This window comes from Protomyctophum parallelum, assembly GCF_964188405.1.
Source record: "Protomyctophum parallelum genome assembly, chromosome: 16".
In the NCBI taxonomy this organism is placed as follows: Eukaryota; Metazoa; Chordata; class Actinopteri; order Myctophiformes; family Myctophidae; genus Protomyctophum; species Protomyctophum parallelum.
The window spans coordinates 17,360,333-17,383,218 of NC_139711.1; the positions used below are offsets into that span (position 1 = coordinate 17,360,333).

Consider the following 22,886-nt stretch of genomic DNA (forward strand, 5'->3'; position numbering starts at 1 on the left):
CAGTACTTCAGTAAACCTCTCACCATTTGGGGCTTAATGCGTGCTGGAAATGTCCTCAGCGCTGTAGCCGCCATTATTCATACTTTGTCATACAACGGTGTACAAACAAGCTCACTACATGTCACGTCGTGAGCTTGTTGCTATAACTATTTTTGTATACCAGAATGTAATATGAATTATTTTGTATAATTGATTGAATCGATTAGATCTATTAACTGTTGCACTCAAACACACAAATACACAGGGCATAGCAATCCTCAGATGTGTCACTCTCTCTTCCTGTCTCTTTCACTCTTCACAGTGTGCACACAAAGTACTGAAAAACCAGCGGTGCACTGAACGAAAGACGATGATCAAGCACGTAGTTGTGCATGCCGTGGGTGTGTCGAACACCCAAGGGTTTGTAGATCTGCCGTTTTGAGTGGGCGGCACCCTATAGCGCAACTAAGTGATGTCAAATGTTGCATAACAGCGCCGGTGTTATGCACTTTTCCACCTCCTTTAATAAACCAGTGCTATTGAACACACTTCATGTCTGTGAGTGTGTTTTACAAAGATTCTGACTAGTAGGTTTAGTGTTCTAGTATTGTGTTGTTTTAAAAACATGTTTTTCCTGAAAAGTTAATATTTTTGGTTTCTGCCCGACAGCAGAGACAGCAGAGATAAACTCAAGTGAGCTGCGTTGAGTATACAGTACATTCACACTGGCAGATACAAAACAAACAAAGATACAAAAGCTACACAGTAAACTTGTATCTTTATATCTGAAGTTGAAACCATAGCTCAACTAATTTGTAGCTTTTGTAGCAGCTCTATGTATGTCTGCTTGTTTCTTCATGTTGCTGACGTGCATTGAAAAAGAACAGTAGCCTGTATCTTTGTATCTGCCCGACGTGTGAATGCAGCATTAAGCACCTGTATGAATGAAGGCTGGAATGACTAGGGAGTGATAATCTATCAGCAGCCTTCATCTAGAAGACCTTGGTTGAACCATTACACAGAGCAGAGGTCCCCCGGCATGCAGACCTCTGGCCAAGGATGCTGCCTATGAGGGCTAACGATCTCCAAATTATACACTTGTGGGTAATTAAGCATGGCCATTCTCCCAGTAGCTTACAACAGCAAATATGTCATTGTGAGAATAAACAACAATTAGAGTTGCATTCATTACCCTGCTAATTGCATCATCCAACAGGCAATTGGGGACATCTTAGTTAAAGTTGTGCACAGAGAGGTCCCACACACTTGTGCGATGCAAACAGGCGAAGAAGGAGTTCATATTTCACCTCCTGGTCAAAGCGCTCGTTCGCTTTGGACAGAAAACGTCAGGCGTATAGCGAAGGCTGCCGGGACATTAAACAGCACGGTGCATTTTAAAATCCCCGTGGGAAGGCGCTGGTGACCAGAGAACTTGAGAACTGGAACATACCTTAAGTAGGTAATGTGGTGGAACACAGACCTTATACAATACACATTTATAGGCGGAGAAATTTAACCCAGCTCAGCTTTAACCACCCCCCCTCCACCACCTCCACCACCACACGCACACGCGCACACACACACACTAAGCAAATAAAAGTCAAAAGAAAAAGCAATGTTAAGGTGGAAAAAAGAAGAGAGAGGCAGCGAGGGGGTAAAAAAAAAAGGAGAAAGCTAAACCGGTGGGATTAGTGCTAAGTAACTAAATGGGCCATATCACATTTCCATTACCAGAAAGACATGGCTATTTCAGACTGCTGGATTCCAGTGGTGGGCAAAGAACAGTACTCAGCTCCAGTACTGATATATACTGATATATACAAAGTACAGTACTCAGCTCCAGTACTGATAAATACTGATATATACAAAGTACAGTACTCAGCTCCAGTACTGATATATACAAAGTACAGTACTCAGCTCCAGTACTGATATATACAAAGTACAGTACTCAGCTCCAGTACTGATATATACTGATATATACAAAGTACAGTACTCAGCTCCAGTACTGATATATACTGATATATACAAAGTACAGGACTCAGCTCCAGTACTGATATATACTCCGGGTCATACAGCTTCATTTTACGCAGTTACAAGTGAAGGTTGCTCAGTCAAACTTGTAGTACTTGTACTAATTCCATTCCTGGAGTCAAAAGTACAATATCTGTGTTTTGAAATGTAGCTATAGTGCTTTTCTTCCTTTGTTGTCTTTGTAGTTTTTTTTTTACTTGGTGCTTAAGTAAAACGCACTTAGTTACTGTCTGTATCCTTCACTGGAGGATTCTAAAGACTAAACGGTGAACTCTCTACGCACTCTCTACGTCCTGGTAGATCCATCCCTTGTTCTCTCGTACGTAAATGTTACACACTTTAACCCCCCACCCCCTACACACACACGCACGCACGCACGCACGCACACACGCGCGGGCGCAGGTTTGTTTCATCTGCTCATACGGTATGAGCAAATGGGAGATGGTGTGCCATCGCATGCTTTGACGTTCCCATCAATAAGTAAAAAAACGCAAATAAACAAATGCATGAATAAATAAATAACTGGGCATCAGTCAGCATTAGTCATGATGGAGCCGTGTCAGGCAGCCAGCCATCACACCACGCTCCACTGGAGGGGGAGTGCCTGCAGAGTGCAGGGAGGAAGAGCCTCCGTGATGGCCCGGACAATTCCCCTCAGAGTGGAGAAAACAGAACACAGAGCCGAGAGAGAGAGAGATAGAGAGAGCGAGAGAGAGCATGTGTCAGAAGAGGGTCAATGGGGGTTTCTCTTGGTCCTGCTTTGCCTTCATTGAACCACTTGAGCCCTATACAGTACATCATCGCTGTCAGGCAGAATCCTCTTATCTCCATATTCTTGTAAATCACACTATAGCATCAACGTCACACAAAAGCTGTTACTTCTCAGGATTCTAATTATTCATATCATGAGGTTTCCACCTGACAAGAGACGACATTCTTTTCCAGACAAACAAATCCAATCCAATCAAGCTGTGTCTGTGAGCTTGTATTTTCTGTATTTGTTTGAAATGGTATAACTCTCCCCAGTCTCTCTCTCTGTGTCGGTCTATTGACTCATTCTCACCAGCTTTTCTCCTAATAGACTAAAGTGTCCTCGTTGTACCCATAGGGAAGGACACGAGGCCACGCTGAGCTCCATCCATTCTTTCTCTGAGCGCGCTATAGAGGGTATGCGCATGCTTAAAGTGAATGGCACATCGAGTGGAAAATCGAGTGGCAAAGCAACATGCAAAGTGAGTTTAACATTGTTTAACGTTGTTTAACGCAATCAAATAGGACTTTTCTGTTTGGATGTCTGGGCTGTCAAGGCCAGAAAGTAGTTTTTTGCCACTCAGTAGCCATTTCCTGCATAACTTACAGGTTTGATGAAGATGTCACGCGCATACCCTCTATAGCATAACCACACCAGGTGAGTTCTTCGCCACTCTACATACCTCCCAGTTTCTCTTTCAGTTGTGTATTATGTGCCGTGTGAAATACAGTATATATATATATATATATATATTAGGGATGCACCGATCCGGCTTTTTGGCATTCGATACCGATTTCGATACATGGGGGTCCAGTATCTGCCGATACAGAGTACCGATCCGATACCCTATGTCTAATGTATAATGCAATGTATTTAATACATTATTATATATATTATATTATATATAATAATATAATATATTATTAACACGTGGATTAATAATATTGGTCAACCACGGCGATTTCTGAGGGTTTAACATTCTAAGTACAAATAAAAGCTGTGCAGTATTATGCACTTTCATAGTTTTTATTGATTTAATACGCAGATTACGTCTTTGGCCACTAGGGGGTTTTATTATTATTATGCCTATAATTATAATTTTTGGTTTATAATCCATAGTTACTATGCATAATAATATTATGCCTATAATTATTATAATTATTATTATTTTAGGTTTATAATCCATAGTTACTATGTATAATATTATTATTATTATTATACACAGTAACTATGGATTATAAACCAGCTAGGCCTACACATAAGGAAAGTTGTAAAGCACAACCACAATTTAATTTATTTCTGACGATAGTCAACCACATCATTTTGGTTTCTATTCCTTTTATAACTCTAGTTAATGTTCTATTCAGATATTATTCAATGCATCATTGCCAGCATTAGCCCCATATGTTCCCTCTCCCTACGCACATTCTGTAGCTACTGTGGGCCAGCATACTCAAACTACTATTATTATTTTAATATTCGGAATCCCCGCACGCACGCACGCACGCACACACACACACACACACACACACACACACACACACACACACACACACACACACACACACACACACACACACACACACACACACACACACACACACACACACACACACACACACACACACACACACACACACACACACACACACCAACGATCCCTTTGCTGCAACTGTTAGCTTGCTAGCCTAGCAATGTTGTGTAGGTAGGCTACTGTTGATAGCTTTAGCAGCTATCGCTAACATGAGGAACAGCAACAAGTAGGATGTAATTTAATGGGGGCTTTGGCAACTGCCCTCTTTGGCTCTCCGTGTTCATCGGATTCGAAGGGGCTGTTTGACTGTGTGTGCGCACTGGGAAGGAGCATGTCTCACGTTCCAACGGGAGAACGGAGCGGCATCTGACTGGATCGGATAATGGATCGGCCCATTGCCACCGATTCCCGATCTAGAATTTTAGCCTGGATCGGCGCCGATCTCCGATACGAGTATCGGATCGGCGCATCCCTAATATATATATATATATATATATATACTGTATATACATTGTATAGAGATGTTACACATGTTCATTTATTGATGGCTAAAGATGCTGGATTTTCTTTAAGGTCGTGAATTAATTCATTCCTATGTCGCTCACTAGAGCAGCTATGGATCTTTGTTAATCCCTGAAGTCACCTATCATCTTTAACTTCTGATGCGTTTGTGTGACGCTGTAGCATGATCAAGTAGGCCCAAAACACAACAAGTTAAAATATGGAGATACAGTAAGAGGTTTCTGCCCGACAGCAACGACATACTATCACATTCTGATACTGTATCATCCTCTGAAGCATATTGTAGCTGGTGTGGATGAGACAGTATTCACACATTATCTTTAGCGTTCATTACTAATTGCTCTGCGAGCCAGATGTGGTGGGCTTTTACTTTACTGCATCGACTCAGTTAAGAGTGTCATTCTCATATCTCATATCTGCTTATGGTTCTACAGTGGCTCGTAAATATTTGATTCATATCTGTGATACAGCCCATCGTCCAAATCTGTGGTACCACTCCAGTGTTGATTTTGACAGCACATTTTGATTTAGTTTAGTCACATTTTTGTCATCTGAAATGTTTTAGTTTTAGTCGACGAAATCTACAGTTGATTTTAGTCGACTAAATCTACAGTTGTAGATCTTTGTAGATCTGCTATTTTCAGAGCTCAACACCTGAGCGCAAACAAACATAAAATGACTTGTCTTTTAGTTCTACTAGATCTGTTCTCCACTAGCCCCTCACTAACATTAGTTTTGTTTTTATTTGTTGACTAAAGTGGCAATATATTTAGCCTTAGATTTAGTCATCATTTGTTTTTATTTAGTTTTCATAAGTGAAAAAAGGTACTCGACAAACATTTTTTGTCAATGTTTTAGTCGACAAAATCGACACTAAAAGCACTGCAGCATGGACTAGGAATGCGCAAATATGAAAAACTGACCACGTACAGTACAACTGTGACAATCGCATTAGACTGACAATATTAGCTGCACTGTAGACGACAATCAACACGCTCGTAATATATACAGTATATAATGTATAATCATTCAGTGCATTTGCTGAGCAGACCTACTATTTAAATTGCATGCTATGGCGATAATTATTGCCATGGCGATAATATTAAATATATAATTAACTGTGGTCCAAGCGCAGATCTCCTACACAAGATAAATGCAGAAATTATGCTCAAAATACATACCAAGCTGTAACATATATCATAATTTATATTTAACCACTTTTCAACCCATCTTCATATAATAGGTCCTCACTAATAATCATGATAAAATGGCACAATTTCTTTCTACAGGTCTGTCTCATAGGAGGGGCTGTGGGCAGTTCAGAAACCCGTCCACCAGTGACAGCATCAAAGGGGAATCCAAACCAAAATGGAAGCCATCGTTCTCACGATAATAAAAATCTAATCATTTTAGTAAAAAAATTGTTAAAAAAATGATGTCACTGGTTTTCTGAACTGCCCACAGCCCTTGAAAATCCTGAAAATATCCGAGCTACAAAGCTGTGAGCTTGTAGGTCTTCTATTTTCAGCATGCAACCAAGCATAAAATGACCTGTCTTTTAGTTCTACTGGATCTCTTCTCCATTAGTCCCTCCCTACCATGGAAGTCTAGTTTTTCTTTGTTAACGAAATTGTCAATATATCTAGTCTTTATATCTAGATTTTATTTAGTCTTCGTCAGTGCAAAAAGGTATGGTTTTTCGTCATAGTTTTAGTCAACAAAATCAACGTTGCCCAGTTACTTACCAGGTAGTCTACGTTGTGGTTGCCATGGGCGTGTTCTTGATTTCAATACTGTATCATGTAATAAAAAATGCTTGCGTTAACCTCGCAGGTCATCTCAAAATTAGCAAACTGAAATGACTATTACTCAATGTCACCTCGGGAGTGACACACACACACACACACACACACACACACACACACACACACACACACACACACACACACACACACACACACACACACACACACACACACACACACACACACACACACACACACACACACACACACACACACACACACACACACACACACACACACACAATGTGGTATTTCAGTTAATTAACACTTGGTAACAAAGAAATTGCACTAAAATCACCTATGCTGCGATGCAATTAGATGTGAATTAAAAATCCAAGGTCTCTAAACGACAGAGAATAACTAAAAATATACATTCATTAACGATAACCCCTATAAAATACAGTATTAAACAGAATGTTCAGCACTATTCAGCCTTCATAATTGAAATACTCCACAGCCTCCTTACACTAACTCGATTGCGTGCATGCGGGCACATTTCTTACTAAACTTGTGAGGACATCAACATTATAGCACGAACAATTTTTATAAACACCGGCCCCGGACGTCTGGTGTAGTGGTCCGGACCTAACCTGACCACGGGCTGGGGTTTGAGTCACGACTACTTACTGTATCTAATAAAGGAAAGCTGACGGAAAAAGACTTGCTCACTGTATAAAAATAAAGGAGCTCTGTGCTCATGGTGAAATTAAAAGTAGCGACCGTTTCGGTCCTGGGACCTTCGTGCTATATGAATATAGAAATATTATGCATATTTTTAACCATGAAACATCCATTTCTCTTTTGAGGGCCATGCATATTGTCCTCACATGGCTATTTCAAATATTTTGCCCTCATAAGTATAGTAATAGCCTACAAGTACAGGGATGGTCGCACGCACGCACGCACGCACGCACGCACGCACGCACGCACGCACGCACGCACGCACGCAATCTTTCTATCACTTGGAATTAGCGTTATCACTCATAGCCTGGCCTGCCAGCCTGCCTCCACTTAGCCATACCTCCTTATTACACATATAAAGCCTGGAAAATGGGAAACTAAAATATTAATTCCACATCGTTGTGGGTGACAGATCACACACGTATTGTCTGACATTCGGCGTGGCCTGGACAGCGTTTCTTTACGGCAACAATCGGTGCATTTTTAGAAGGGACGGGATAAAAAGAAGCAACCAGCAACAACAAGAGAATGATAAAGGTGACCATCATTAGTCTGAGGCATGGCTTGTCAGTGCAGCAGAACACATAACTACATCCTATTCCACTGAGCTTTATTCACGCTGCCTGCTGATCATCGCTTGGCCCTTTCGTAGGCCTAATAGGCCATAAATAAGGTTTAATTCAACTGACGCAAGTTGCCCATCCTTCAAAAGCCGAGCTTGATAGCCAGGGTGAGATTCCATTGGAATATTATGAGGGCCATTTCTCAGCCTTGGGGACGGTTGTATCCAGCGCCTCCCTCATATTTGGTTTACAGAGGCATTCCTTTGGCTTTAAGCCCTGAGACTTATAGGACTATTAGGAATTCATCAAACAATGAACGATATCGCTCGTATTGTGTGAATGTGCCCAGGGTAGAAATAAGATAAAACCGTCCATTACTGGGCCTCTGAAGAATATTTGCCCAGCCAAATTGATCCAGTATTGACAATTTACACTTAGGGTGACCTTTCCCAACTGCCCACCTACTTGAAAGCCAATGGCATTTAGAAAGTAGGTGAGGAGAGGAGACAAAAAAACACAAACCAAAATAACACAGAACCACAGACAGGATATTATTATTGAAGCAGAGAAGTAGGTACTTTTGGTTCACATTTACTGCCAGAGCACTGACGACGTACGGTCTGAAAAAGCAGCCAGAGCTGTAGAATTCGCTCGCTGGTGGACAGGGAAGTACTGGGGAGTATTTTGACAAGCGACATTGAACTAAGGTGCCATGACGCAAGTCCAGGGGTGCCGCAGAAAACTTTTATAATATTTGGAATTCATCAATATCACTTTTCACATTCAGACATTTTAGCGCCATGTATGCTCTTCCTTTAGAAACAGACACTTTTGAGCAGGAAGAGGTTCAACTGACACTCTTTGACCTCATTACACATCTTATGCGTGTCAGGCTGCGTCATGTTGTGACCTAGTAGATCAGCTATTTTCATGCGACACTGGCACATAACAAAGTATAAATCACCGTTCATTCTCATGCACAGCTCCAAAGCAAGCAGACTCTTGCTAAACGAAACGGAAAGGTGGCGAGAAGGGAATTCCACACTGGGCATGCAGGCAGGAAAACCTCTGTTGTAATGTCCACTCGCTCAGACACAGACGGCCATTTATCGGGACTGTGATTTATCCTCTAAAAGTGAATCCATGTCACACTCTGCTTATTTTACTGTCCTCTCCTGTTGGAGGCAAACGACAGATCGGCTATGCGCTAAGGGTGCTCAAACGGTACATAAAACCCTCATCCAGTTTTTGTGCTGGGGATGAGAAATGACCGGGCAGCCTTAGAGGTGCTGGGGGGGGGGGGGGGGGGGGCACTGGCGACGGGTGCGCCCTTGGACATAAAGAAAAACACCCAGAGCCCATAGCTGCCCCACGCCCCGCACCACTTGCCTTTTTTTTCCTTTTGGCTGTTGATAAATATTCTTATCTACGTGGAACAGGTGATAGGTTTCAGGCGGCACAAACCCCCATTGATATCTCACATCTACTGAGCCAGCCAAGCCATATAGCTGGAAGCAGCAAACACCCTCTGGGTCCCCTCGCCCCAAATCACGTTAGCTCCACTTCCTTCAGGAGCGCCCCTGGGGCCCGGCGCGATGAATAACATCTATCAACACCCTGAAGTGGCGGCCCTGAGCTTCTGGTGGCAAGAGGGCTTCAGCCATTCACTTGAAGAACACACACATATATAGCGACAGGCACACGCACGCACGCACGCACACGCACACGCACACACACGCACACACACACACACACACACACACACACACACACACACACACACACACACACACACACACACACACACACACACACACACACACACACACACACACACACACACACACACACGCACGCAGAAGCAGCAGGATGAGAGGCAGACGGACAACGAGAGGGAAAGATAAAGCGCTGAGGTGTACGTGGGAACACACGTGTGAGCAAATTAATTGCTGAGGGATTTACGATCGCTATCGCATCCTGCGATATAATTTGATACAAACGTGTGAATAATTTTTTCCTCCCCAGATCAGACACAGGATAGGGGAGCAGCGGCTCCAGATCAGACACAGGATAGGGGAGCAGCGGCAACAGATCAGACACAGGATAGGGGAGCAGCGGCTCCAGATCAGACACAGGATAGGGGAGCAGCGGCTCCAGATCAGACACAGGATAGGGGAGCAGCGGCTCCAGATCAGACACAGGATAGGGGAGCAGCGGCGGCTCCCGTGAGTTCAGGGTCACGTCACGGATAACAAACACAGAGGTAATAAGTAAAAGGTATTAAGGGATCATTTATTATGGGATTGGGTGTGCGGGAGATAATAAAAGAATAAGGGCGAGGAAAAGCCTTCGTCTTTGTCTATAGGCTCTCCTCCGTCCGTGTGCCACTTCACTCTGGACTCTTTCATTTTGGCCCCTTCCTACATTCATTCATCCCTCTCTCTGTCATTAAACTTTCATGGGAGAAAATAGGTAATTTAATCTTCATTAAACATACAGGGGGGGGCCACTCTCTGGGCCTGACCGGCTGAATTAACTGCTCGGCTCGGGGGGAGGGGGGGGGATCAAATCCCACAACCCTGACATGCATTATATCACAGCATCTCCTTTTTTTGTGGTCTTTTAACGGAGGCTCAGATGATCCCTCGCTGGCCAATTAATTACAGAGAGATTCCTTGGAGTATAAGTGCAGGTGCGAGGCGGTACGACGCACTGTTTGATGGACAGACCCGTGTGACTGGAAATGGGAGACGAGAAGAGGGCAGATGGCCAAACTGTGCGCGGAGGGCCTGCTTTGGGATCTTAATGACTTTGAAAAGGCTGTAAATAAATAAGGTTGGCCCGGATCCCCTTTTGAAATGTGATTGATGTGTCTTTTGGGATGCCCCCCAGCATGGGAGGCCCACTGATTCTGTGGCTTTCATCGTTGACCGAAAATCGATGCGCCGGGATGCACGAGAGGCTGCTGCTCTCTACCCAGCAATCCTCCTGCCAGATACCCAAGGTACAGTAGCTCAGAATGGGAACAGAAGGTACTACAGTAGCTCAGAATGGGACCAGGGGGAGGGGGGCGATGGGAACAGGGGGGAGGGGGACGATGGCGAGCTGTTTTTGGACCTTATAATATATATTCGACCAAAAGCTTCATTTTGAAAAAAAAACATGCTGCCTCTGTTTGGAAAACCGGCCTCTGTAATGTATACCATCAAACCAATTTGATTTCCACGACACAACACACATCGTCTATCTGCAACGAGAGTGAAGCCACGGCAGAACGCTGGCTCCAACTCGTCCCTATCAATCCATCCACTTTCCGTTCGTAGAATTAGGACTGGCTGGCGTAATTGCATAAGGCACGACTTTAGCATCCTGGCTTACGCTTCCACTTGATACGAAATGGAGACAAGGAAATAGGAAATGCTTCTGGAATTGGGGGGTGTAATGGTGATTGGCGGTACCCAGAATTGTACTAACCACGGAACTGTGGAGGAAGTACACTGGAGTACAGTTTAACCCAAAGGGCCACAAAGAACGCCACTCGGGGGTTTTAAATGAACTCCTCCGACGTGAGCCGAGGCTCTTGTGTGACTCGGCGAGAGTCTCTCTAGTGGCACGCGGCGCGTTTGAGGATGACAGGAGGTTAATCAAGCTTTAAAGCATGAGATTACAACAGACATGACAAGCAGACGCGAGCAGAGACTGTGCACTGGGTGAAATAGTACTCAAGTACTGCTTAGAGAGGCTTCTCTATATAGCTGGGGATTGGGTCTGCATCTTTTCCTCTGGCCCTGAATCTAAACATAATTCACTATAAAACCAAAGAATATGAAAGATTGTGCATGCGGAACAGAAAACATAAATATTAGAACCATCATACTGACCCAGAGAATACAATATCTCCCAGGAATGCTGCCACTCACAAGTTGACCATATCTCCACCAACAAACTAATAACCCAAAGATTTATTTCAGTGATTCTGACATTTCTGAGATTTTTTTAAGTTAATAACCAAATCTCCCCTTTGTTTTGGGGAAAATTCTAGGATTTCTTTAATACTCAACAACAAGATGAGGCTAATTTCTCCAACACCCATGCACTAAACTCGCTTACAGATTCCATTTAGACGTCAAGAGGATGTTCCCCTCTCATCAACCCACAGCTGTTTATCGTATACTATAGGGGCTCCATTACCAAACACCTGACAACATCCACAATGTAATGCATTCTATTGGCATACTAATGCTGCGGCTGCGGTGCTTTGGAGAAACAATGTGTGCTTGTGGGAGGCCACTCATAAAGACATTCCGTCTAGCTGTTGATGTGTCATCAGCAAACCCACAGGATTTCCGCATGTCCAAACTTCGAGCAGACGCATATGCCGTGCGTTCACAACAAGCAGCAGTTAAAGCAACGTTCAGGAAAACAAAACAAAACAATGAAGGCGTACACAACACAATGCAATATAGTCCCACGTTGGTTTACGTCCAAGTCTTGCTGCACCATATGAATATACTGTACATACAGCGGCTGTGCAGACAGATGGCATTATATCTTTAAAAGAGATGTTTGCTAAAAGCTAACACATTCTCTAAACGCCAAGTGTGATTAAGACTTGAAGCTGTCTTTTGTGCTTACGCATTTGTACAGAATGATAGAAAAAAACAAGACAAACAAATGAAGAAAAAAAACCCCAACACCAGTTATCTTGCAGAATGAATAATTAATATGAGTAATAAAATCCATTTTTCATTGCTTTGTTCGTTTGATGATCACATATCACAGTACTCACACGCACTCACCTAAAAAAACCCCCACACACACACACACACACACACACACACACACACACGCACCGCATACATATTTCACAAACACATGGACATTCTACATACACAAACATGGGAGGGAAAAACAAGGGCAGACACCGGTTGCAACACATACTCCACGCGGAGATGCAATCTGTTGAAGCGAACACATAAATCAATTTCAGCCACAGTTGTTTCAAAGTAGGCCAGGGCACAGAAAGGCAAGAATCCATTAGAAGGGAGTATTTCTGGGGTGCTGTTGCACAACGCTTTGACATTTACCAGACGAATACCAGGGCCGGAGAGGAAGAGTGAGGAGGGCACTCACAGAAACACTGTGTGTGTGCAACAGGAGGTGGGGGGGGGGGGGAGGCCTACACAGACCTGAACACAGCGCTTCCTTCACACACAGCCACAGGACCGGGATGACAAGTCACATCATGCTCTATCAGCGCCAATCGCCAGCACAGGAAGGACGTTAGGCAAGTTAGATGTGCACTGGAGCTGCTCTACGGAGATAACGCACGCCGCATCATGAGAAAAGTACATTATATGTGAGCTCCGCTATGTGATTAAATGCCTTAGATCAGAAGTAGAGCCAAACTAAAGGCCAATTTCATCAGCAAGCGTTCGTTCGTTGTTGTAAAAAAATAACGGAGAGGCAGTAACTCAGTGCAGCGTTGCGGGCCTCGGTAGAGCAGCTCAGCTTGAGTTGTGTTTTTGGAGTGGAAGAGGAGGCATGAGTCACGACAGCTAGAGGAGGAGAGCAAGTGGGGGGGAGGATGGGAGACTACAGTGTGTCCATGCCGGGTTAGGAGCAGACAGGAGATGGAGGATGGGAGACTACAGTGTGTCCATGCCGGGTTAGGAGCAGACAGGAGATGGAGGATGGGAGACTACAGTGTGTCCATGCCGGGTTAGGAGCAGACAGGAGATGGAGAGGAGAGAGTTGAATAAACACACCTAGAGTCCTGTTACCAGAGTTAGCACCCGGCCACCGAGAGGACGGACTGGAAGGGCTTTGATCACCTGCAACAAGGGATGGGGGGGAAACAAATAATAATAAAAGAAAGAAAGAAAGAAAAATAAGTGGGAGGGATGTTGAAAAAGGGAAAAATGAAACATGGAAAGAGAGAGACATCAGAAATGAGTCATTTTCAGATGTTTGGCACCAATTATCCACTCCCAAAGTGTTGCAACATGACAAGCTCCGGCACTGGGGCATCATCATGTATACATGAATGTGTGTGTATGTGCGCATGCACACACACACACACACACACACACACACACACACACACACACACACACACACACACACACACACACACACACACACACACACACACACACACACACACACACACACACACACACACACACACACACACACACACACACACACACACACACACACACACACACACAACTCTAACATCTTAAAATACCGGTAATGAAGTCAGTGGTATAGGCAGTGACTGAATCAAATGTGTTTTTGGTGTCATTTGTTAGTGACACTGTTGATGAAGAATAACTTGAAAAAGAAATAGATTATTTTTGTAGATTGCATGTTTTTATGACATTGTCAGATTGTTACACTGTCCAAAACGATACGGTATAGAAAGGTTTATTGACGAACAATAAAGTGGGAACAATTTAGTCCTCAAAATAATGCTGAAAGCGTTTGTGTCTAAAGGCCCTTGAAAAGCTAATTATTATTGTATAATCACTAATGTGCTGTGGAACTGTGTATTTCCGTTTACTTTCACATGAGTCATTTTGTAAATGAAAACATAATTGTTCATCTGCGTGTTAGTTAACTGCTATACTGTAGCAGTCTACTGCAGCTGTCTCTGAGGCTATATTCAGCATGAAGCCACTTACAGTATGAATCCGAAACAGTCCATGGTTGGGGCTGGATAGAATCTTTGATAAGCCAGCGAGTTTAGCGAGCAATGTTGTGTGTTGTACAGGGCAGTCAGCAATGCGGTTTCCACCCCACAGCGATGATATGTTCTCCATAGTTATAGCCAGAGAACTGTCTAGAGAAGTTGATCCACCACACCAGCATACACGGAAGGACTCGTGTTTGACGCAGACATGAAGTAACTGTTTTATTAGGCCTGCCATATTCACTCACCCTTTCATTCTCCCTAATCTTCTTTCTCTCTCTCTCTCTCTCTCTCACACGCACGCACGCACACACACATGCACGCACGCACGCGCACACGGACACGGACACGCGCGCGCGCACACACACACACACACACACACACACACACACACACACACACACACACACACACACACACACACACACACACACACACACACACACACACACACACACACACACACACACACACACACACACACACACACACACACACACACAGGTGGCAGACCCAGCGATGAGAGATCGGAGAGACAAGGTGTCACAAAGACTCTGTCCTAGCAGATGCTAGCATACAGTATATAGGTAGGGACTTGCACTTGTGTGACAGTAGCTGCTTGCTGGTTATGAGTCTTCATACTGTCACAGTAGCGAGCAGCAACCAATGTTATTATATGAGTGGCTGTACTGTAAAACAACAAAATGTCTACATGTGTCATTTTCAATCCTCTACAGCTTCTGGATTCCTGCCACAGCCTAACGGCGCCGGAGAAACGGGCGGCATATATCTCAGCGATGTGCGGTGGCTAAGTCAACACCCGAGAGCCTTCCTATCCTGGGGAGGAGGAATATATGCTTAGAATTTATAGACAATGTACACCAGTCTGCCGGGCCAAGCTGGCAGATTTGCTAGCAATGCAAATGCTCCGACTTTATAGCGGGAAGAATGGCAGAGTTGTTAATTGTGATGAATGCACTGCATGTGCATGTTTTATTGGAGCTCTTTTATACGCAGCTCACTGTGATTTTGCAGTACGTGAAACGAGTAGAGTCTGCCAAATCCGAGAGAGCCCACACACATGCCGAAGTCGACAGCTTGAGAGACTAAAAACAATGCTAAACAGATTCAGTCGAGATACGCTCGGATGAACAGCAAATGGGGATAGGGTTGTATAACTTCATATACAATGCTGTTGCTGTTTTGCTTCAGGTAGCAGCTTTTTTCCCCTAAAATAACACCCATCTCTCATTTCAAACAGAGACTAGAACTGCTTTGATTTGCTTTGATTCTTCTCCTCTCACTGTGGTCTATACACCGCCGTCACTGATTATAGGCTGATGGTGGCACCGTCTCCAAGACACTGCTGTCAGGAACGTGCACACATAGACATCAAAGGTGGCTTCAGCCCCTGCCTCTCTAACACTGACCCTGCCACTTCTGCCAGGTGACTTCCAAGTACATTCATGGCTGAATATTAACCACATTAACCCTGGCATTTCTATTTTGGGCATGTCATTAATAGGGGGAACATTTTCCAAAATTGAAAACAAATTAATAATAATAATCTTTTTTTTTTACAATAAAGTGACCTCAAGATGACACTACTGTATCTGCCATGGTCAGTGTATTCATCTTGTAATGAGAACTGTATGAATGGCAAAAGGGACAATGGCTCACTGATGAAAGCACTGGGTGTTTCATGTGCTCGTGTGTGTGTGTGTGTGTGTGTGTGTGTGTGCGAGCACGAGAGAGAGAGCTAGCTACAGTATATATATATATATATATATACTGAGTGATACACACAGACACACAGACTGAATGTACAGTATGTCACATGCAACAAGACACATGGGTACAATGTAACCTGTATGATTTAGACTGCAGGGGAACGCTCATACAGTGCTGAAAATCATGTCAGTCGAGAATCAATATTAATTTAACTCTGAGAGTGTATATATACAAATATAACCAAAAGGATCCACCACGCACGTGGATACATTTCTCAGAGTAACAAATGGATCAATGAACCCATTTCACTGTGCATTCCATTCCGTCAGGCGTATAGAATGATACCTGCCGTCCCAGAGGGTGGTGGTATAGCCTGGTCCAGCCAGGTGACTGACTGTGACAGCAGGTGTGAGGACAGCTGTCTGGCTGTCTTACCGTTGCGTGGGGTCCGTTTTCGCCGATCGCGGAAGGCTGCTCCAGACTGCAGGGCTTCCATCAAGCTGTCCATCACGCCGGTCTCATCACCCTCTGCAGCAGGAACACAGAGGAGAAGAAAAAGAGTTGGTTAAAATAACACTATGTGCCCCAGAAGAGAAACCAATCCTTTACATATATTTTATATATTTCGTTTACATATATTTATTGACACATCGTTTCAAACGATGTGTAAAAAAATATATGTATTTTCTTTTCAATGTTTTCCAAACACGATGTGAGCATGTAGATCTGCTAGTTTTGAATAGCCAACATAAAGTGGTTAAAATGAGCGTGACGCTGTATTAACTACTTTTGCCGAGGCGGCGACCTCACACCATTAGATCAGCTATTGTTTGTGCTGAATGTTCACTCCAGAATAAGGACACTAGGGTTTGCTCATGCGGTTAAAGGAGTGCATCGGGCAGCATTAAAGAGAAGCGGCCCTGTCGCCCTGCACCCCCCCCCCCCCCCCCCGCCCTTTTACACAGGGTGGAGGAGGGAAGATACGCAGAGGAGCGGCGGCGGGATGAAAGCATCCGCTGATGGCCACTGACAGATGCTCTTTCTGTGGCTAACACAGGGGAGCTAAGTGCTCTTTACCAAGATTTAGTGTGGAGCCGCTCAATACCCGCGCACTCCGTCACTGTTCCATCAGTGACGCCGGGACGAGAGAAGGAAAAAAATAAATACATTCCCCCCTCTTTTTGCCCACTATATACTCCAAGTGCCCGGTGCGGAGCCACGCAGCCGGAGGGGTGGACGCTGAGAGGTAGTAGAGTAGTAGAGAGAGGAGTTCAATGAAGAGTGCTGTGAGGGCTGATGATACGGCAGGGCTACGCGGTGCGGTGCGCCGGGCCCACACCATGCGCCTTGCAGCATATCGCTCAATGGGGGGAAAAGAAAGGGGCTGGAAAATAAGCTTTAGGTCCTATATCTGGGTCGTCTATCTTTACCCCCCGCCGCCCCCCAATACTAATGAGTCAGCGGGGCAGTCTCTTTATCATGGGGTACGGGGCACAGACATTATTTTAAACTGGGATCATTAGGATGACTTATTGCGGAGCTGGAGACTTGGCCATCAATCCCTGTTGCATACAGGAGTGAACTTGCTCTTCCCCCAATGTTTACCATCGCGGGCCCTAGTGGCTCTCTCTCGTATTCTGCTCACAGGCCCTGGTTGAGCCGTGGTGGAGATGACGGCTTTCACCACCCGGCACTCTCCCAGAGAGCCGGGACGATCAATCTCTTGTTTCTTGCACATGCTCAAAGAGAGATGACAGTCAGGAAAATTGAATTCATGAACACAACACATTGACACAGCTAGTACATAATTAATTTGAGGAAATGCCACATATTTTGACATTACCGCAGAGACTCTGCCGAGACTGCCGGTGTGTTTTATTTTCCCTTCTTTTTTTACCCCAAGCTCTTCAAGCAACAAAGCCACCCAACCTGCAATCATTTACAGTAGCGAGGAGACAAAAGACAGCAACAACTAAGAATAGAATTTTTTTAATGCAAATTCAACAAAACAACAACTCTTCATTCGTATACGTGCACTAATTCTTGTTCTCGAAAACTGTATCTCATTCCGTCTCTTTCTTCTTCAAGTCCTTCCCAGGGGCTACTTTGAAATCAAAGTATCCGTTTCAGCCGTGTGGCTGTGCTTAAAAGCAATCCCGATTAAATCAAGCTTAATTGGACCAGTTTTATCGGGAACAGAACCAAAGCAGAGCCAAGTAAGTGCTTATCTCAAATTGCAGTGCTAGTATACACCTCCGATAGCCCAGCTCATTGGTTCAAAAGGGGGGCGGTATGGCGTTCACCTGCCTAGGCCCCCAAAGAGCAGGGCGGCAGAAAGGCTGCTACTATAACAGTATCAACTCCTGGGATCATTAGCCCTCTCCTTCTCGTTATGTAGGCTAACAAGGACATATTTTACGTCTGACACAAAGCAGAGCGGCATAAGTGGCAGGTAAACATTCATTCTGCAGCCACCTTGGCACGGGAAACTTTGTGACAAGCTCCTTCCTCACCGCTTTCTTCTCGGAGACCTAGACATCACAGGGGGCACCTGACACTTTGATCAATTTGTCCTACTTCTAGCCTAACTGTAGCACAATTCATCATCTGTAATGACCAGGACTAGAGGAGCCTTCCTTAGACTGGGGTTCAGGGGAGGATTGCAGACACAAAGAAGCAAGATGACTAAAAGGGGAAACATACTCCCCAGTCACCTGCCAGTGCTCCATTAACTATGTCCTATCGGGCCCTAGAAGCGACTCAAGCAGGCCAGACCTCTGCTCCGCACCGAGGCAATCTGCAGCAGCAAGGCTTCAAGCCTGTGGGCCTTTTAGCATCTAACTGTTACACTACAAATCCTATGTCTAATGCACAGAGGGGGGGTGAACGGATGTACTTTTTTATGCCGTTGCTCTGCAGGAGTCTAGCCGTCTATAAGAGGGTCAGTCTGACTCTGCGGCTATCTGTCTGCGGCTATAGTCTCGCAAACTGCTGGACCGATTGGCATCATATTATTTCTAGTGCACATCTGCCAGTCGGCCACAGAATGTCTTTTCACGAAATGATATGTTTTATACTTTTTTAAATATTAACTTCATAATGGAATTCAATGGGGCTCTGGCCGGGCTGAAACACTGCCCAAAGTTGGAGTCAGACATCATAGATTCATAAAATGTCCTCTAGTCTAGACTAGCGATTCATAAACTTTTTAACCCCAGACCCAAAATAGAAATTAAATGTTTGGGACCAGCAAACAGCAGATCTACAAGCTCATTTCACTTTGGCAATTTTCACTATACTTCTTAATTATTTTTCATTCATGGAATTTTGTAGATTTGTTTGTTCGTTTTAAAATTCATAAGTAAGTAAGTATTTAAAAGAACATATTTAGATTTATTTTCTTCTTTAAAAAAAAAAGAAAATGGCCCACTGTTTGGGAAACAGTGCTCTGTCTAGAATCATAGACGTGATGTCATAAATGTCTCCACAGCTTTCCCATGTGATTTAATTTATTTTTTAAATCTACAGAGTTAAGATCATTTGCGTGTACTTACACTTACAGTACACCTTTAACGCTTCCGGCAACCTTTCCTCATTACCAAAAAATGTACCACTTCAAAAGGAGTTTTCTCATTCCATGCAGTTCACCGTTGCCTTATTTTTGAGCTGTTAAACCTAGGGCAAATATTCATCCGCTTCTCATTAGGAGGAGTGTTGGATTGTGTGCCGGGGAATTACAGAAAAGCTAACCTTTTACGCCCTGAGATCTTCCTCAAGAGGTAAGATCCCCCGCGCTCACAGGAAATTGCCTTCTAAATGGGTTAAGATGGGCTAAGACCCGAGACATTGACAAACCCTCCAGTGATGAAACACCTTGGCGCGGGCACCTCCACAGACAGCCCTTGGGTCCTTTAATGATCTTATTAAAGTGAGCGGAACATGGCTATAGTGCGTTTTCTTTTTCACTTTTAGGATCTTTTTTTTTTTAAACAGCTAAGCCTTTATCCACATGAACCTTAGTGTCCCAAGCCATAACTCATTAGCCGGGAAAGCATCCGTGTGATTTTTCCGTTGGCTATTCAAAAATATAGCAGATATACAAACTCACAGCGTGTCCACTTTGTGCTGGGCTGTGAGTTTGTACAGCTGCTATTATTGAACATATTGGAAAAATCGTGTGAACTATGACAAAGTGTGAGAACTAGTAGAAATGACCTCAGGTCTTGCTTGATGGGATTAAAGGTATATTCAGTGATTTCACTAAAAGAAACCATAGGTTTCGTTTTTGGCTGGGACCCAGCCTTTCGTCCAATCAGGATAGAGAGTCAAAAACGAAACCTAAGGTTTTTTGACCCCCAGGGGTTAACTGGGGACAGGGAGGAACTCCTTATATGGTCAGCACACTCTATAGTAGAGAGGATTATCACAACAAAACAAAAAAATAAGTGATATTTGAATTAAGTGAAATCACTGAATATACATTTAAGTGAATGTTCGTGAAAATGGGGCGAACATTCAGCAACAATAGCAGATCTACAAGCTCAGAGATATATATATAGAGAGAGAGAGAGAGAGAGAGAGAGAGAGAGAGAGAGAGAGGCGCACATTTGTTTTATATCTCCCCTTTCATCCCTTCAATCCCCTCATCTCTCATCTCTCCTGCCACCTTGTTGCTGGCGATCAGCTGGTATACCTGAAGCCAGAGGCTGTGCCAAGTGTAACAGTGAGCCCTAGGGGGATCTGGCTCACTCTCTAATATATTTACACCGCCACTATTACATTTTCTAATTAGGGAGGGATAACAAGGGGATGCGCTCTCAGCAGGACTGGCACGGGGGGAAACAAACGAAAATCCTCACACACATCAGATTAGCTTATTTTCTACATAAAATAAACAAACATATGTGATAGTAGAGAGGGGCCACTAGCCAACAGCACCAAGAGATAGAGGAGAGGAGAGGAGAAGAGAAGAACGATAACAGGAGAGGAGAGGAAAGGAAAGGAAAGGAGGGGAGATGAGAGGCAAGATGAGATGAGGAGAGGAGATGAGATGAGTCATGAGGAGAGGAGAGGCGAGGTGATGAGAGCACATGGGAGGAGAGGAGAGGAGACAAGAGGAGAGGAGACAAGATGAGACGAGTTGAGACGAGACAAGATGAGAAGAGAGGAGAGCAGAGGACATGAGAGGAGAGGGGGGGTACAGATAAATGGGGAAGAAAGCAGTATAAGGGTGGTTTGAGAGAGGAAGCGAGAGAGAGAGAGAGAGAGAGAGAGAGAGAGAGAGAGAGAGAGAGAGTCACAGAGAGCAGATAGGGAGGGAGGGATGGAGGCAGATAAAGGGAGGGAATAAAGGCAGTGAAGAGGTCCTAGTGAGCCTGAGGTTGGTGCATGTGGAGGAGTAGGTCATTGAGAGAGAGAGAGAGAGAGAGAGAGAGAGAGAGAGAGAGAGAGAGAGAGAGACTGACTAGCGGAGCAAGCAGAGACACGAGGTCATAAAGCTCCCTCCCAGATACTTGACGACCTAAGCCCACTGACATTTAATTATTTCCACAACATACACTGCAGTATGCAAGCAAGTTGGTGTGTGTGAGTGTGTGTGTGTGTGTGTGTGTGTTCTTTGTGTGTACGTGTGTGTGTGCGTGAGTGTGTGTGTGTGTGTGTGTGTGTGTGTGTGTGTGTGTGTGTGTGTGTGTGTGTGTGTGTGTGTGTGCAAGCAGACGGACACAAGCTCACCGCAGGGCTGCATACCTTGTTATTGATACATGTGCATTATTTATTTATAAAGGTACCGGCTCTCCATGACTAATGCCAACCTACAGAAGTCTAGCAATGACAGGACCAGTGAATTTATAGCCTTGTAATGTGTGTGTGTGTGTGTGTGTGTGTGTGTGTGTGTGTGTGTGTGTGTGTGTGTGTGTGTGTGTGTGTGTGTGTGTGTGTGTGTGTGTGTGTGTGTGTGTGTGTGTGTGTGTGCGTGTGTGTGTGTGTGTGAGAGAGAGAGAGAGAAAGAGAGAGAGAGAGAGAGACGTGTGTGACGTGTGTGTGTGTGTGTGTGTTTGTGTGTGTGTGTCCCAACCGGTGTAAACAGTGTGACCTGTGCTCATGGCCACACAGACAGGATCAGTGAGAGGTGTTGGGAGGATTCGGGCCAATCCTGCAAACTTCGAAAGCCAATGTTAGCCAATTAGGATGGAATATGAAATATTGGACAGATCCACCTTGAACACATGACTATAGAGATGGTGTGTAACGATTTGTGTGATTTTTGGACAGAATCTGGAGGAAAATGTGTTTTTCCATAGTCTGCCTCCTGGTGGCGCTATAACAGGCCGTTCTAGAAAATGTGGGGCAGAGGTTCATCGTTGGCATCCAGGTAGTGCGTGTGCAAAATCTGTTAACGGGTCGGAGATTAAACGACCCGTTACAGACAGACGGACCGACACACAGTCTCACGGACTCACACACACGGACAGAGTGCAAAACATACTCTCTCCCCATGCCTTCGGCCTGGTGGAGATAACTAAGCCTTAGTGTTTCATATTCCTGAAGATGTGACTGTCATATAACAGCAGTTCCACAGAGGTTCTGCCTG

General features: G+C 44.4%; 1 protein-coding gene across 4 annotated transcripts in view; it reads right to left on the reverse strand.

Annotated features, from left to right (window-relative positions):
* diaph2 (diaphanous-related formin 2) overlaps nt 1–22,886 on the reverse strand; it is a 589,988-nt gene that overhangs the window by 52,855 nt on the left and 514,247 nt on the right. For 3 of the 4 annotated variants that reach the window (XM_083785413.1, XM_083785414.1, XM_083785412.1), the window contains 2 exons: nt 16,730–16,822; nt 13,635–13,700 (listed from right to left, as the gene is read on the reverse strand). In XM_083785413.1, the coding sequence (XP_083641539.1) occupies nt 13,635–13,700; nt 16,730–16,822 (159 nt within the window). The remainder of the gene's footprint in view (nt 1–13,634; nt 13,701–16,729; nt 16,823–22,886) is intronic. The other variant, XM_083785415.1, reaches the window with a different exon arrangement.